This window comes from Balaenoptera physalus (genome assembly GCF_965194825.1).
Source record: "Balaenoptera physalus genome assembly, chromosome: 11".
NCBI lineage: Eukaryota > Metazoa > Chordata > Mammalia > Artiodactyla > Balaenopteridae > Balaenoptera > Balaenoptera physalus.
The window spans coordinates 27669550-27687768 of NC_138896.1; the positions used below are offsets into that span (position 1 = coordinate 27669550).

Below are 18219 nucleotides of genomic sequence, written 5' to 3' on the forward strand. Positions count from 1 at the left end.
AAGATCTTAGGTGTTAGGGAATTTGAGTACATGACCAGTTTACTTACTTTAAATAAATTCTAAATTCTTAAGATATATGCTGTTCTTTTTCCCTCCTAGCTCTGATTTTCACAAGGCAACTCATAAAAATGTAGGCTCTTCAAGGCATTGTTAGGATAAGGGCTGGTAATGTCGTTTAGGGGGAAGATACTTCATTGACTCCGGAAACCTTGACGTCATATCTTAAGGCTTTATTTTTTTCTACCAGACAGAGTCAAAGCTTTATTGAGGGTGATCCAACTGGGGGTTGTTTATGGATAATAACCCTGTGAAATCCCAGATTCTTTCATGACAAAATCACTTCCATCCATTCAATCTTGAAGGAGCAAAAGACTTCTTCTGCAAGTGAGGGTTAATACATTTGAATGTTCTTTTTTCTGAGATTACGAATGCATTCTTTTTCCATATCCAACAGTTCTTGATCCATATCCAACTGTTTTTGTTTCATAGCCTTCTGTTTATTTTTAGAATGCTAGTCGTATTTTTTTAGACGCTTATTCAGTTTATGGTAATTCCTTTTTTTAGATTACTCTCTTATTTATGTGAGTTCAGGAGTGATCTCTCATTGGGATCTTTCCATTAAATTAATTTTTCTCATGGCAGCCATATCGTGGCTGGTTGGATTTTTTCTGTCCATGCTTACTCCTCCGTGTTTGAGTTCTCTGCACTGACTTTTCCAGGACCCCAGGGTTCTCAGATGAGAACCAACTCTTATATTTCTGATTCCATATTATTGTCTTAAGGAAATATAACCAATCCGTTTTGAGAATCAGGGTGTCATTTGGCCCAGCTCTTCGTCGGAGGATTGTCACTGACCTTCTTTGACATTCCGGTGATATTGCTCATTATGTATGCTATATTGCTCAGATCCTAACCAGAGTCCAAGCTATTTCCAGCCTCCATCTGCAGACCCAGTGCTCTGTTTCCTCACAGAGGGTAGAACATTGTTAGAGCTAGATCTCATGGGAGTTGAACACAAAGATGCCACGAGTCATTTCCAGTAGTGGAGCTTATGGGTTTGCCTCTTCGAGGTCTTATTTTCTGTGTTTTCATTCCATTCTGCTCCCCAGATAAAGTTAATCCACTTTTGACCATGAATATATCTTTTGAAATATGTACTAATAATGTTTCAACTGTCATGTTGTGTTTTTGTGTATGAGGATTCAGTGCATACTGTCTCTAACGTATTTGCCAGAAGACCTCCCAAAAACATATTTTAAAATATATGTTTTATATTGTCCAAACTAACCTTGGACAGTTTCATAATAGGTTATGTTTTCTACAGAATCCAAAGATCGGAAGGAATACAGAACATGTTAGTTCTCAAATAAAAGCAGGATATTTATCAGAGCATGAAGCATCTAAACACAAGAATGGAGAAACCTGGAATATAAAATTTAAGATTGGTATACAGGATATTTTACAGTTTTAATATATTTAACCTATGGATACAAAATTTAAAGGTGTCAAAACATACCTATCGGGATCTATCAATCGACTAATCAATTAATCAATAGATAGATATAATAAGCATAGTTCAGGGATTCTGAGACTTGAATATGTGATTGTCGGGTATATAACTCTCCAACAAAAGACACGTTCAGAATGCTATCAAGAATGTGCAATTGACTTTATCTTGTAAAATACCTTATTCTATAAAATATCTTACTCCATAAAATATCTTACTCTATAAAAATATTTTAAAGTGTCATCAATTCATATTTGACACAAAATGTTGAAGTTTTTAAAATCTAATATCACATTAAATCACTTTATTGATTCAGTACAAAAAAAGCTTAAATTGGCAACATGAATATTTAAAATAAGTAGCATGAATCAACTTTCTTGCTAGGTTATTCAACTTAAAATTTCAGAAACCAAATGAGGAAATATACATGCTATTCAGAAATAGGTGGGATAATTTTTTCCTCCCTTGGAAAAAATCCATTTATTTCAAGTATTTACATATTGATCTTATCAGTGCTAATAATACTAATACAATTCAAACTTTCAATTGTGCCAAACTTTCAAAATTTTTCCATGCTAGTTTTCCAATGAGAATGTGGCAATATGTATAAAAGTATATATGAACCATTCATTTTTTTAGCCAACAAGTATTTAGGGACATCTACTCTGTATAGAGCATAACTAAGTTTTAAGTAGAACTCAAATAAGTCACACTTTTTGCTATGGTAACCATCTGTTATTTTTGTCTACACAGCATCGTTTTCTTTGGGGAATTTTCTATCCCACAGAGCACCTGAACATGGTATATCAACTTTCAATATGTAGGGGCTCTATCAATATTTATTAAATTAAATAATTAAGATTCTTTCTTATAATATGATTCAAATACAATAACAAATGAAAAGAACAAAGAATTTAAGAATGTAAGATAAAGAATACAACTTTAAGCAAATGAGAGCCATGAAAATGACTACATTATATCTAATATTTTTTAAAAGTAATTTTCTTACTCATACAGAACACAAGAAACAAATTGTTTCTGTATATATAAGCCCATGGTAAGAATTTTTCCAGCATTCAATGAATACTTCTTGGATTTTAAGAGACTATCATTCTGAGATATTCCATTGTGGGGGACTCTCCAGCATTACATTTTATTACTCTCAGCCACCAGGTCCTCAGTTCTCGCTTCTTCTGTCTCCTTAAATTTCTATGTTCTACACTTAATGACACCTTTGGAATATGTAGATAAAGATATGCACTTTGTTTTTTTTTTGTTTCCATCAGATAGCATTGCCATCCCTCCACATGTGTAAAGCACTGTCTTTCCAAGACTGAATCTGACAGAAAATGTCACAGAGATTTTATGTGTCAACATTTCTCCTAGTTGCTCCCAATTTTATCCTTTCCATTGCCTGTTTATTTTAAAATGAAACACATTTTTATAAAGGGCATTTGTGTTGAGACTTCCAACCATGCTCTTTCTTAGAGGACTGTTCTTTTCTTTAAAATACCAGGATTTGCATATCCAAATTCAGTTTAACCTCCTTGCTTTCATTATCCCAAACTTTCACATATCAGGAAGCTGGTTCCCATTCTAAGTTGAAGGGGAAAGTTGGGATGGTAAGAAATAAAAGAGACCATTGAGTTGACAATAGCTTTCTGTTGGCTACTGAAGGCTACACTACTTTAAGGAGATGTTTCAAAGGAGAAAGAGGAGCACTTGAAAGTCATATTGAATTTATTTTCAATGCATTACAAGATTACAACTTTTTATAATTATTCACCTTTTTAAAACAGCACTTGCAATAAATACTTTGTATTTCTGAAGTCTTACTATTTCGTTATCTTGCCATTTCTTTCCCTTTTAGTTGCCATCCTGAAGGAAGAGTTAAAATTGCATGCAGATGTGTTACTTGTAATAACCAAATTTCAAACACTCTACTGGGAAATAATGTTACTTGAGAAATACACTGATAGCAAAACTCTCAAATCAAAGAATAACAAGAGCTTTCTGTAAAATTAGATTCACCAAATGATGTGAAATGTTGATGCTCACATAGTCAACCCAGGCACTCTTAATAACCAATGTCACTAGTTAAAGATTAAATATTTAAGTATATATTTAAGTATTAAGGTACTTTATAAACTTGCTTTAGAATAAAAGAATAAATCTTACTAGGTGGAAGAAATTCAACGTGCTTGAAATGAATAGAATTAACTATGCATCTCCAATATTATATATTTTGATTTATATGTCAATCCCTAATTTATTAATTGAAAGCATAGCTCTTTGACTTCCATCAAAATGCTGGTGTCTACACTGAAAAGTCTAATATTGAGAAAAAATGTTCATAAGATAAAATCAATGTCATGCACAGGAAAGACTATAAACAGAGAAGTGCAAAAGAATCACAGCTCAAGAATTTCATAGCTGTGTGACCTTAGGTAAGAACTTAACCTCTTTTTTCTTCTGTAAAGTAAACTCACTGCAAGCTTGTTCCAAGAGTTAAAGTGGCTAGCTGAGTATCTGGCAGTAAAACTACAAAATAATAGATTTAGATTATATCATATTCATTATTATTATCATCAAAATTACTTTAACGGTATATGCTATTTCTCTATACCTTCAGTCAAAGTTCAGGCACTGAGATATTTTGAACATATATTTTGCTCACAAAATATTTTGCAAAGCTGCTACATATTCAAGAGGGAAGAGTAAACACTTTACATCATAGGTATACTCATAAAGACAGGTACTTAACACTAAATGTAAAATAATGAGTCTCTATCTTACCATCTATTATTGGTTCAGACATGGTAAACATATTTTTTGAGTTACCTATAATAAAGAGTAAAAAGCACGCTAGAAAGTTGTTAACTAAGAAAATCCTTCAGAACAGATTTAAGCTTCGATTATAACAAGAACAATAGTCAAGTAATTTTTTTCTTATAGCTTTCTTAAAAATAAATCAACATTGTCAGTTTGGAACTGTCTACTCATTAAATATGAGCTTTTTAGTTTCAATCCTTTTACTTTATTAAAAAGAAAATATCTATAGAGTAAAGAGCAAATTAATGAATGTTTTTAAATGATGAGTTGAATTCATTTTGTATACATAGAAAAATATCATATTTTAGGAAGATTATTTTGGAATTATTTCCCCTAAAATGAGTGAGCTTCTTATAACCATGCCAGTATGTCTATAAACAGAAAAATAAGTAGAAACAAGTTCTAGGTTAACTGGTCATGATAATAGAACAAATCCTTTAAGTATAAAGGGACTAGATAAAATTACAAGTTTCATATCTTTCTGTCTAGAATAAACTTCTCTTCGTCAAGTCAGCTGTCTCCTCTTCGTCTATAAATCCTCTGAAGAGGCAGTTTACACATAACACAGGTGTTAAATATAATCTACCCCTTTGGTTATTTACCTTTAAGATTAGATATATTCATTGGTTTAAGAGGAGAGCAGAAGCCTTGACTGCTTATGTGTTAGGGAGGAAAAGAAATTTTAGGGACATATTCTAGCCTAAGCCAAAGTTAACACGTCTTGGCTTTCATTACTCAAAGGAATGCCAAGTCTAGTTGGGAATAGGACCTGCCACTGTGTCATCACCTCACAACTGTTAGATGCTGACAATAACCCACTTTGGAGCTAATATCCTGACAAACACCACTCTCCCATGATTTAGTTTTGGCATATTTGCAAGTATTCATGAACACTGCCAGAAAAATAAGTTATTCCTACGGGAATTCTTGGAATAAATTAAAAAATAATCATTTCCTTAGTTATGATTTTTATGTACTGATAAAAAGTAGTGAAGCAGGAAAATTTGTGGGCAAAATGAGCTCTTAATCATGTTGATTACGTATTTGTAAAACATTAAACACGATTTCACGATGTGCTCTTGAAATCATAAGAAAAGAGAAGCTCAGAATTACAACCTAAGAGGCAAGGGAAAAAATTCTCATGAATGACTATATGTTACGTATAATGTTTATAATTAAAATAAAAAGTGACTGCTTTGCTATTCTTCACTCAGACCCTGTATTTTTTAAAATGGGATTCCAGTGGCATTTTGCTAATTATGAGTCATGATACACCTAAAACCTAGTTCTTAAAGAGAAAAGGAGGCAGAAATTTCCAGCCTCTAATTTAGCCAGCTCAACTGTTCAGATTTTAAAACCGGGAATATAAAATCTCACTATGTTGTGTGAAGAGCCAAGTAATATATAGATAGCTATAAAAATAAGAACATATAAATATCAGAATTACTACTTTTAAAAAAATCTGTGAATTGAGGACCATTTAGAAAGTAAGAATTCTTATAAAAACTAAAAGATATTGTAAAGAATGGAACTTAAAGTAACTGGATATTAGCTTGAACTTTCCCCCTCAACTTAAATACCCCTATAACTGCATTTATATTTGAGGTAAAATTTAGATTTATATCATAACAATCCTTTCTTGAAATCAAAACATGATTCATTGACTGTCTTTGAGTGACAGTGGTGCTCACCAAATAGGTCCTCTGCTTCACCATACTTCTTCCTCCCCCACCCCCGGAAGTTAGTGGGACCACGTTAATACCTCCAGCCATTAAACTCTGAGCAAACGTGGTATGAGTTCCTCCTTGGCCTATACAGGTATATGCATGGCTGAGTCGCTTTGCTGTGCACATGAAACTATCACAACATTGTTAATCAGCTATACTCCAATATAAAATAAAAAGTTAAAAGTAAAAAAAAAAAAAACTAGTAAGCAATACTCTGTTTCTTCCAAAGCCACAGTGATTCAAGAGTTTACATGTTGCAGAGCCTAAATTATTGCCTTGTCACTTTGTGTTTCATTTAGTACTCTCAGTTGTCCTATGGAGTAGTGTTATATCTATTTGATAAATTAGGAAACTGAGAATAAAATTGGTCATCACTGACATGATGGACGTAGTAAAAATATATGTCTTGGGATCAGACAGAAAAGCGTTCAAGTCCTATCTTTGCCATTTGCTTCTTACGTGATCTTGGCCAGGTTATATTTTAAAGCCTCAGATCCTTCACCTGAAAAATGGGAATTATTGCAGTACCTCTTTGTGGGATTATAGTGAGAATTTAGTGACATATGTTAAGCTCTTAGCACATTGTAGACACTCAATAATGGAGATCCATTTTTCTTATATTGTCACAAACCCACAGGCTGTTTGACATCTTTTAATCTTTGACTTTTTTCTAACGGTTAGAATAGGACATAGGGAAAAATCAGATTTAAGATGGGGCATTTTCATATTACAGAGAATCAGGTACAATCAAGTGTGCCACCATGGCACAAAGATATAAATTCCTTACATGGAAAAGATTCTTTCTTTGGTTCTTCTTCTTTTTTTTTTTTTTTTTTTTAATGTGGGCAATATACTTTACTACACTTGTCCAAAAATTAAATATTGCAGAATTATAAATTCTGGGTTCCATAGTAAATTCTTTAGAAAACGTTTGTTTTTTTAACCTTTTGTCAATTTTAGGAGGAACACATTTTGAGTTAGGAAGATGGAACTGTAAGAGGAGATCCATTGTTAAGAGTTCTCTGTTAAGATTCCAGGGAATCTTTGAAGAATATTTGTACCTAAGAACACAAGGATGATAAAGGTGATCTTTCTAAATGATTATCTAAATTATGATTATCTATTAGCTGTCTATTGCCTGATTAAATCTTTCCATTTTTCCCCCTCAAGAATAAAGTTTAAATTTTGTAGCATTTGTGTAAACTGATCTGCTTTCTGTTGATTTTTCAGACTCACCACCATCTTTTCCTGGTAAGCATTAAATCAAGTTATATTCAATTTCTCAACTGATCCATATTCATTTATCCCCCCAGTCATTATACGTGCAAACCTATGATAACATTTCCATTGCAGACCTGGGGCTTATTGTTCTCTAGGGTGAGAATATAAACCAATTAAGAATAGAGTCATTTTTAGGGATGAGTAAAGAAGTTGTTTGGAAGATAAACCTTCCTGAAGAGACAAGCAGACCTGAGAAATGGCGAAATATCAGGAGAAAGAGCATTTGAGCATCTGGATCTAGCCATACATAAAGTCAGAACTATACCATCTGACTTCCCATGTACAGACGACAAACATATAATTTCTTTCATTTGCAACTATACTTATTCACAGATTTTCATTTTTCTAATTTTCCCCCAAATTTCCTTAAGGTGTGGACGCTAAATTTAATGTGCATAGGAATCTCTGGAGAAGCTTGTTAGTGACAGATTTATGGCTTCACTTTTAGAATTTCTGATTTAACCATTTGGAGAAAGAACCCAGGAATTTGTATTTTTTAGCCAATATCTCATGTGTTTCTTATATATCTGAGGTTTTCCTACTTTAAGAAAAATTGGCTTTAAGGATTAAGAAATTACATGTTTTGACAGTACTTGAAAAACATAGCAACATACATCAGCAACTTTGCCTGGTACAAATATTGGGTGTCCTTCTTATCCCTGCAAATATACATACAATGAATTATATTTGTTTTACTCAATCAGATAACTGAAAATATGAAATCAATGACTGTATTTTTATAGCGTCATCCCTCTGATCAATAACCATTGGCTGTCTTTACCTAACCCTCAACACCAGGGCACACTAACAAATAATCATTGAATTTAATGACTTCATATTGCCCTAGGTTCAGGACAGCTGTTCCAGAACCTTCTAATGTGAACTGATACTTCTCACTGCTGATGGCGGCCGTGGCCCATGCCATCGCACCATCTGCTCAGCTCTCACTCGCAGCAGCTGCTGCTCTTGCTTTGGCAGCCTCTGCCTGGCTCTCTGTGCCTCGCACCTGCACTACTCCTCTGCACTGCTGCTAAAATCACAATACGTTTCACCCTCCACTCCTAAACAGAGGAATTCCTTAGTCATTTCTCCTTTTAGATTCAGAGAAGCCCTTTGTGAAACATCTACAGGGCTCACTTTAAAAATCCCTTCCTTCTCAAACTTAGCAATTTCATACTATTAATGATTACTTAAATTGGAGGCGGGGGGCGGGGGGAGGGGCGGGGGGGACGGGCTTAGTCTTGTTTGCCACAGCAGAAGTACAGAGCTTCACAAATGCAATTGTAATGATACTTGTTCAGATGATGCTTGCTCTTAAAAAATAGTAATAATAATAATAATAAAATAATTTTTAAGAACTCAAAAATTTTACTAAATACAGAAGAGAATAAACTCTTAGAGCTTTTTGCAATTTATTCATATATATTTATATATATAAATATATATATAAACAAATGTGATGACTATAAGCTTACCATATGTTTGATTAACAAACAGAGAGAAAAGTAGTATGCTACTCTCAGTGAGAAATATAAAATTTTAGAAACATGAATTTATAAACCAGTTTGGGAGATATAAATACATAGAAATGATTGAAATGTTAAGATATAGAATGATCGATTAAAGTGTTTCTTTAGAAGAGCTCATCTCCAAAACACTTCTTCAGTGCCCTCCTTTATCTCTGAAGGCAGATGACTCCTCCTCTGCAGAAAATGGAGGGTTTATAAATTAGAGAAATTAAACAAGAGGAGCTTTGGATTCAGGGACGCAAAATGAAGCACGAGGCAAGGATGCAATAGAAGGAAAAATTAAGGGAGAGGCTAGTACATGATAATCTCTATATGCTGTGTCAGAATTCTAAGTTTTAATCTTCCTCCCTGCTCCTAGAATACCAGCAGTCAATTCTATAACGATCCATACTCTTTAAATTAGGAGATTATATTTTCCCTTTGGTGTGTGTATAGGGGGGGACCCTCCACATTTTTGTATTTGAGGTGTTTAAAGAATTGTTTTAAGAGAGAAAATCATGGTTCTTGTACAAGTATAACATAATCGTGTCAAACAAAAAACAAATCCGAATTAGTAAAGACAGACTTTGTTCAGAAGGCTTATTGCGAGGGAGGGAAAGAGGCTATTGCCTGGAAGAGAGACCAGAACTAAGTATGAGCTTTATTATGCTGAAGCAGAGGGCAGTCGGATTTCTAAGGGCTGGGTGAGCTAGAAGAAAAGTACTGGAGAAGATTGGGAGGAGGTCAAATGCCATCTGTGTTTGTGAATTGGTTTTATCCAAAGGAAAAATAAACTTCTCCTATCTTTAGGACAGGAGGTAGTTTCATAGCTCAGAATAAGGCACCCTACTACAATCAGGGTCCCATCTCCCACAGAAACAGAGAGTAGTGCTATCTCTTTTGAAATAATTAAAAATAATTCTGATAAGACTAGGGGTCTTTGTCTAGGCACATTATGAAGGTAAATAATAATCTTTCCTATTGTAGAGGAAGACAATCAACAAAACAAAGAAGCAAGCCCATGGGAACTCAGTAAACTTTGAAAAACATTTTTATATATATATATATATATATATATATATATATATATATATATATATATATATATATATATATATATATATATATATATATATATATATATATATATATATATGTCATGGCTTCTTTCCAGACTCAGCTATGATAGAAAAGTTTTGCCTTTCTCTGTGTGTTAATTGCTACTTATGCTTTCATATTCTAGAATAAACTGATACTTGAAGATAAAATTGTACTATTTCTCCTTGGGAAAAAAATAATATACACACATGTATTTCTCTGTCACTGCTGCTCCTCGTATAGACTTCACTAGCAATAGCAATTTTACCTCTTAATCCACATAACCTAATTTCTTTGTACAGAGAAAAACACAGAAGGCAGAAAAGTAAGAATTGACTGTCATACGCAAACATTTTAAGAAATTAACTGAATACATGTAACTGGCAACGTTGAATTGTATCTGAGTTCTATGTTCCTGGAAAGTAGTAACAAATCCAGAAATCCCCAAGCCTTGTGTGTTCCAAGAAAAGGCTAGCCATAAAGGACCTTCCAACTCTCACATATTTAGAAATAAGACACTTCTCCCTCCTTCCTCATGACTCTCATATACTTGTGTATGATTCTTTTGTTTAGTTGCCTCTATAAAACCCCAGACTCCTCCTTTTCTTTGAGACGTTCTTCATCTCTTTTTCCCTATCACAGTAGGCTGAACACAGTTAACTCCTTAATTGTTCTGTGCATTTGTCTTTCACATAGCACAACTTTCTACAGCCATGTACACCCCTTTTATAATAATTTACTAATAATTTCTGGAGGTAGGAAAACATTTCACACACAATAAAGGTCAAGGCTTTTCTTAATTATAGACACACCGACTCCCAGACATAAAACAAACACATGAGAGCTTATAGTTTCAGCTCTACAATCTCAGCCACAGGTCACAAGTAAAAATACACAAGAACTCGCACATTCCTTCCCAGCAGGCACAAATTTATTTATTTATTTGAGGTGGCAAACAGACAAATCCATGAAAATAACAAACTGGATTCTCCACCATCTCTTACCTAGTGGAGAACAGGTTAATACCATTGATCAACCAAGAACACCAAACAGTCAGACGATAAAACCAAATTATCAATTATTGCTGCCACCCACCAATGGGGAACCATTTAGTGGTTGTACATGAACCAGAGACAAAAAGGAAAACACAGAATCAGAAGAGAGGAGGAAAAACAGCAAGAGGAAAAGAGAGTCACAAGCTGTAAAATTTCATTATCATTTGGAATTCACTTTAGGAGCAAAGAAAAGCCATGCCTGGGGTTAAGCATCCCAGTAAGCACTCTTCTCCATCAGTACAGTTTACTAAACTCTGGCAGGTAAATCCACGAGGATCTCGGGGTTATCTGTAAAATGAAAGCCACATTGCTGTTTGATTCCTCTGTGGTCAAGTTTACCAGTTGCTAATCCTGCCCTCACAGATTGAGCTTCCTTGTCAGCGTCTGTAGTGTTTCCTTCTCAAATATAAGCTGACAGCCATAGATCAGCAAATATTTTGAGCATAAGAATAAAAGATATCAAAGCCAACAAACAAGGAAAGTCATTATAAAGTAAAAAGAGCCCATTCAGTTTACAGGTTTTTAAAATGGGAGAAAAAATGATTTTGCATACTATACAAATATGCTCATTGTGTTATCTTATCCACCCCTACCAGAAGCAGCTATCAAATGATTTACTCAACAAACAAGAATGCAGAGATTTCCAAATGAAGTTTAAGTGGTTAAGAAGACAAAGGAGAACCAAGAGGTAGGCAGGATCACTTTTTGAGGGAAGTGATTTGTTAATTAATACTATGAAATATATCATAAAAGCTATAAAGAACCACCGGGGAATTCTGTGTAGGATATGATAGTGTACACAGTACTTTCACAAATATTGACATTTTCTGAAACAGAGCACATTATAAATTCACTTCAGGATTTTCTAACGTCCATCCTAATAGAGAAACCAAATGCTTAAAATAAGTCACAAACAATTTGCTTCTAGGTGACTCTTTTCTAGAAGTTAGAGCCCATATTTTCATTCCTATTCTAGATTTAAGATATAGAAGTACTGATACTATGCTATATAGCCCATATAGGATAGTCTCTCCATTTCCCAGGGTTACTGGAGATTGATAAAAGAGAGGCAACCGGGGAAGTACAGGGAGTATGTCTTACACTGCCTCCAGTTAGGTGAGTTAACTTCTCTGACTACACATCCAAAGAGAAAGATTAATCTTCCTACTGACTATTCAGAAGCTGAGGAGCCCACTTCTGCATCCAAATGTGTTGTGCACCAAAAATATACAAAACTCATGGGTTACTTAGTGAAGGCTTAAGGAATTTTGTTTCTTTTTTGCATTTTTAAAATTGTTTAGCATTTTCTAATTTCTCTCTCTCTCTCTCTCTCTTTTTTCCTGATTCTCTAAGTGACCTGTATCTTTCTTCTACTGTCTTGTCTTTAAGTATTTCTTATCCACTATTTCTTGAAAATAGTTACATCCCTTTGTTCTTCTTGTTCCTTTCTTACTCTGCCATTTCAAGCCTCCCCCAAATGCTAAATATAAAGGATATCGTTCTCCACCTACAGTGCTGTTGGGTCTGAAGTCGGGAGGGATAAACTCTGCTCCCATTGGAGGATGGTGACATTTGCAATTTTAATCTAACCCCGCCTGTGCTAGATGTGGAGAGGTGCGTTCTTGAGTTCACCTTAATTCATTACTCTGATGTCTCCTCAAAATGAATGCTTCACAACATCTGACCTGGAGTATAAAAGTTGAAGAAGAACTGATGAAGAACAATAAGATAGTGGAAAAGAAAAATTTCACCTAACACTTGCTAAAAATAGCAAGGAAAACTGTATTCAAGACTATCGCAGGGACTTCCCTGGTGGCGCAGTGGTTAAGAATCCTTCTGCCAATGCAGGGGACACGGGTTTGAGCCCTAGTCCGGGAAGATCCCACATGCCGTGGAGCAACGAAGCCCGTGCGCCACAACTACTGAGCCTGCGAGCCACAACTACTGAAGCCCGCGTGCCTAGAGCCCGTGCTCTGCAACAAGAGAAGCCACCTAAATGAGAAGCCCGCGCACCGCAACGAAGAGTAGCCCCCCGCTCGCTGCAACTAGAGAAAGCCCGTGCGCAGCAACAAAGACCCAGTGCAGCCAGAAATTAACTAATTAATTAATTTGTTTAAAAAACGACTTTTGCAATAAAGCTCAAGACTATATTGCAAGAGGGAAGAAAGATTGAACTCAACTCTGTTGAAAAAATAGAGGATTTTAAATGCTGGAGTGAGCTAATGGAAAATTACTAGAGGGCATTAAGGGGTAGTTCGGTCCATTTGATTAGGCCTCTGTGTTTACTAGTTGTTGCTTATTGAAATTAGGCTCCTAGCCTCCCACAGAGACTGGGAAGCAGTGGCTCTGCTTTTCTTGATGGTTACATTTCAAAGGATGGTTGCAAGGTCCTTGAGAAAGACATTCCTGGGTTGTAGAAGTTTCACATTTCAAAGAAGAGAAAAAGATCTTACAAGTGCAATTTTCTAAAGTAAATGCTCTAATAAAAGGGAGTTCAAGGGCCCATAGCCAGGAAGAGGCCTAACATTTTGTCAAGCTGTTAAGGCTGTCTTGGTCAGCAGCATAGAGGGTATTCTAGGAAATACATGTATTTAAATTTAATTTATCAAAAATCTGGAATATGTATGTGTAACATAATCAAATTAAATTAAAATCCTGTGCCTATTTGTCTTACAATAGTGAAAGAAGTGATATCAGTTTTTCCCTTACTTTTCATTTTGTTGTTCCTTTCTTTAACAAATAATTACTGAACAAGTCTTCTTTGTTAAGTTCTTTGTTTGAGAAACACAAAGCACACACACACATAAGAGAGAGGCAGACTTTTCAACAGCAGTGGGAATTAAGTCCTTGAAATTAAGGCTTTTACTCAGAATCATCAAATTCCAGGAAAAGTTTTTACTAACAATGTTTAGTCAAAAAATTGAGCCAGGATGATGGATTCATGGGCTGGAATTCAGGTAGGATAGAAACTAGAAATGGAATAATTGCTCCTACAGCATTGTATTCCTTTCACCAAAAAATCATAGGGAAGTTAAAGAAGATGCGTCAGGTGCTAATTCTTATGCACAGGAGCTTCTTTCCAGGCTGAGTCATTACCTCCTTCCCACACCACCCCCCCGCCACCCCCGTTAATACTCATTTCTTACACTGATTCTAGAAGCTCTACTACATTTTAACTGGGAGTCCCTACATCATGACTTCATCACTAGAAGAACCAAAAAAAGAAAAAATCCAAGCTCTAGCAGCTATTAGTTTTGTCTTTTTAAAAATTTAGTTATTGAAAATTAACGAATCAGCCTATTGAATATTCTTAAATATTTGGTCAGGAACAGTAGAGTCTTCTCAGATGATCAATATTTTATTTAATAAAAACATATCAAACACATATGATTATTAGAATAACAATTTCGGGGGTTTTTTAAATTGAAGTATAGTTGATTTACAGTATTGTGTTAGTTTCAGGTGTGCAGCAAAGTGATTCGTTATATGTATATTTTTTTCAGATTCTTTTCCATTATACGTTATTACAAGATATTGAATATTTGCTTGTGCAAGTTCGTGTGCCTGACACACAGTGAGGCCAAACAAACCGAAACATCAGAGTTTGGAGAAAGGTTTATTGCACGGCCATGCAAAGAGACGGGTGGCTCATGCCCCCCAAAACCCGGAACTCCCCAAAAGTTTTCAGCAAAGCATTTTTAAAAGCCCAGTGAGGGAGGGGTGTTGCAGGGTATGTGATCAGCTCATGCACAATTCTCTGATTGGCTAATGGTGAGGTAACAGGGTGGTGGCACAGGGGTCAACATTATCAGTCCTTAGGCTCCAGGAGGCCTGGGGCTATGTGCTCATGGTCATCAAGTTGTTAATGTCTTCCAGTTGGTGGGCGTGGTTCACTTTTGTAAAACAGCTCAGGAAATGTGCATCAGAAACTGTTATCTAGGTACTTCAGAGAGGAGCTAAAGCAGAGGATATCTATAGTAATATTTTAGAAAGATCCATGTGATTATGGCACTTGGCGTTGCTACGGAACTCTTTTGTGTATGGGTGCATTTTATTTATCTGTCCTTCCTTTTCTTTATAAGTTTTAGGCATGATGTTTCAGCACTCTTATTTCTGAGAAAGAAGGAACATACCATTTTTATACTTCCTGCTTCCTACAGATGTCTTCCTGAAAATTGGAGAGAAATTACAAGCCTGTCTTTAAGTTGAAAATAGGAAAAACTGGACATAGAGTTAAAAAGGGGACGGGGCTAGGGAGTTTATGATTGTAACTGCCAAGATGACTCCAATAATTCTTGCCTCCTGTTATTTATGCCCTTGTGTGATATCCTTCTTAACTGAATTAGGGCTACTCTGTGTGACCAATGGAATACTACACTGTGTGACTTCCCAATCTACATGGTAAAACTATCACAGCTTCTATTTGTGCCCTTGGATCACTTACTGGGGATCAATAAACTGCCCTACTGTGAGGACATTTAAGCATCCCTGTGGAAAGGCCAATCAGGAGAGCTACTAAAGGTCCCACCAACAAACAGAACCAGTTTTCAAGAGGTATGAATGAGTGAACTTGGAAACAGTTAAGCCATCAGGAGGGATAGATGCCTGAGCCTGCAGAGGATTGCATCTGATTGCAATCAATGAGAAACTCCAAGACAAAACTGCTCAGTCAAGTCGGTCCCAAATTCCTGATCCCCAGAAACTGAGAGGTCATATTTATTGTTTGAAGCCACTAAGCTTTGAAATGAGCTGTATTACAAGAAGGTGAGCAGAATACGTTACCCCAAATGTGCCACTTTGGCACATCGATTGTTTTGAGCTGAAGGCAAATAGGACCCAGCAGACTCAGGAAGAGCTTTTTGCCTCTCCTTTAACTGCCTAAACTAATTTAAACTAGGAAAAGAGCTATTACCAGAGATAACTTTTTATATCAGAAAGACTTATCTGTATGGCAGGGCAAACATCTGTTTACCAAACTCTTCTCATCCTCCTGGGAATTGTCTCACTCGCCTTTGAAGCCCCAGACCCCTACCCACTTCTCTGTAGCTCAGAATGGTGTATAATCCTCAATTGTCTGACTGCCTATGAGTCTACTATATTTTTATGGGGACGCCCATATGTACAAATTTTTTTTTCTCCTTTTAATCTATCTTACATCAATTTAATTATTAGGCCAGCCAAAGAACCTAAAAAAGAAAAAGGGAAGAGTTTTCCACCCCTACAGAAGCTATAAATCATAGGACAAGAGGGGGAAAAAAGTTTAAAGGGCTGTGATATCCAGGAGGTTTCTTAGAATTTATATCCCAGAAATTCCTTTGACTTTATTCTGTGTGTGACAGATGTTTGAATTTCATAGGGTCTAGAGAATTTCAGGTGCGGGGCCCAAGTTTCTGGGCAAGTCTAGAGTTGTTGAGGCATTGCGACACAGAGGACTTTGAAGCAAACGTACAGTTTTACTGACTGATGTGAAGAAGCAATCAGCTTCAGAGGGAAATTTAGTAGGTAAGAGTTCAGCCATGGAGGAAGAGAAGGGAGAGGAGTCTGGGATGAATGGAAAATGGGAATGAAGCCATTGAATTGGAAAAGGAAAAAAAAAAAAAAAAAAAAATATATATATATATATATATATATATATATATATATATATATATACATCTCAGCAGGAAGTTCTCACAGGAGATGTTATTAGGTTAACTCTTACCCTAAGGATATTATAGCCATAATGTATGTAACTTTTCTTGTACAAATATCATTTTCAAATAGAGTTTAATGCACAGACACTAGTTTCTTCTTTCTCTGTATTTATGTTTGTGTTTTCTGAAATTTTTGGTAGCCAACCTTTAAGTAAATGATTGATTTTTTTAAGTTTTTTTAATTCATATATTTTAACAAACATGTTGTGCTTATAAACATATTAGTCTTTCTCTATCTCCAAAAGATTTTTGGGGATAATTCCAATTCTATTCTATTCTATCATGTTATCATATCATATGTTAGACCAATGTGTCTTGATTTTCTGTTTTAGAAAAAAAAGTCATGGCAGATCATTTCTTACTATGCTAAGAAGCTTAAACAGAAAAAGAACAATGTATGAAAATAAGAGAGATGTGAACGAAGCAGCCAACTGGCATCCATGCTTCGGACTCATATGCAAATCAAGTTATTCTGTGCTTTCCAACACTTCCCAAATTCTTTTAAAACCATATTTGAAGCTGGATAGCAACTCTCTATGAAGACATCAGTGATAAAAATGCAGACAGCATTGTGTTGGGTAGAGCAATGCCAGGAGTTGACAGGACCAACAGATAAAACCAAAGCAATTAAGTTTCCATAAACACTTGACTTGGTGTTGAATCAACACTCTTCTTTCTAAACAGCAGTGTAGCAAGGCATAAATAACAAATCATACATTTCCAATCTATAAACCATGCTGCTTTGATGAAGTAACAGAATTCTTTTCCAGCTTTTCTTTTTACCATGTGGAAGAAAAAAAAAGTTACTCAGTAATTTGTGAGTTTTACTTGAGATGTGAATTTCTCTCTCCGCAAAATATTAAAAGATTTATAGATGAGATGTGGCATGCTTCCAGCTTACTACCATCCCTCTCCAGCAACAACGACAAATTCTTATGGCTAGAGGTGAGCAATTTTTGAATGATATTTAGTCATTCTTTCTCACAAACTGTTTTCCAGGCATTTATTACCAGCTCTTTGGCAAAGCTAGAAAATGCTGTCTCAAGAGCCTTCAATCTTTCTGTTATTTTTTATTTCCTATCCCCCATCTCAACACATAACACAAAATAATTCATGACTACACACTCTTTGCCTTATTTCATTCCCTTGTAGATAGGTATTCAATTGACCTTTCTCAGGAAAGATCCAAGGAACACATTTTTATTAAATAATAGTGTCTTCTTTCTTCCAAAGAACAAAGGCAAAATCCACAATGGAAAAAAAAAGAAAGAAAAAGAAAAAGATACCAGAACCTATGTAGAGACTTCAATATAAATGGTCATGCACTCATGTAAACAAGCATTTCCCAAGTTTTCAGAATAATAAAATAAATCAAAAACATCTGATTTTACCTGTGATTTTCTACACTCATATATGATTTCTGTCTGTGCAGCAATGCCCTTCTTTGCTTTAAAAGTCTTATTTATCTGCCCTTATCTAGCTCAAATGGCATCTAGAGTATTTTAGTATCTAATACAA

At 35.2% G+C, this 18219-nt stretch overlaps 1 protein-coding gene across 1 annotated transcript in view; it reads left to right on the forward strand.

Annotated features, from left to right (window-relative positions):
- Positions 1–11188: 11188 nt before the first annotated feature.
- CRISP1 (cysteine rich secretory protein 1) overlaps positions 11189–18219 on the forward strand; it is a 32557-nt gene continuing 25526 nt past the window's right edge. The window contains 2 exon segments of the mRNA XM_082411750.1: positions 11189–11260; positions 11263–11269. Of these exon segments, the coding sequence (XP_082267876.1) occupies positions 11204–11260; positions 11263–11269 (64 nt within the window). The 5' untranslated portion in view covers positions 11189–11203.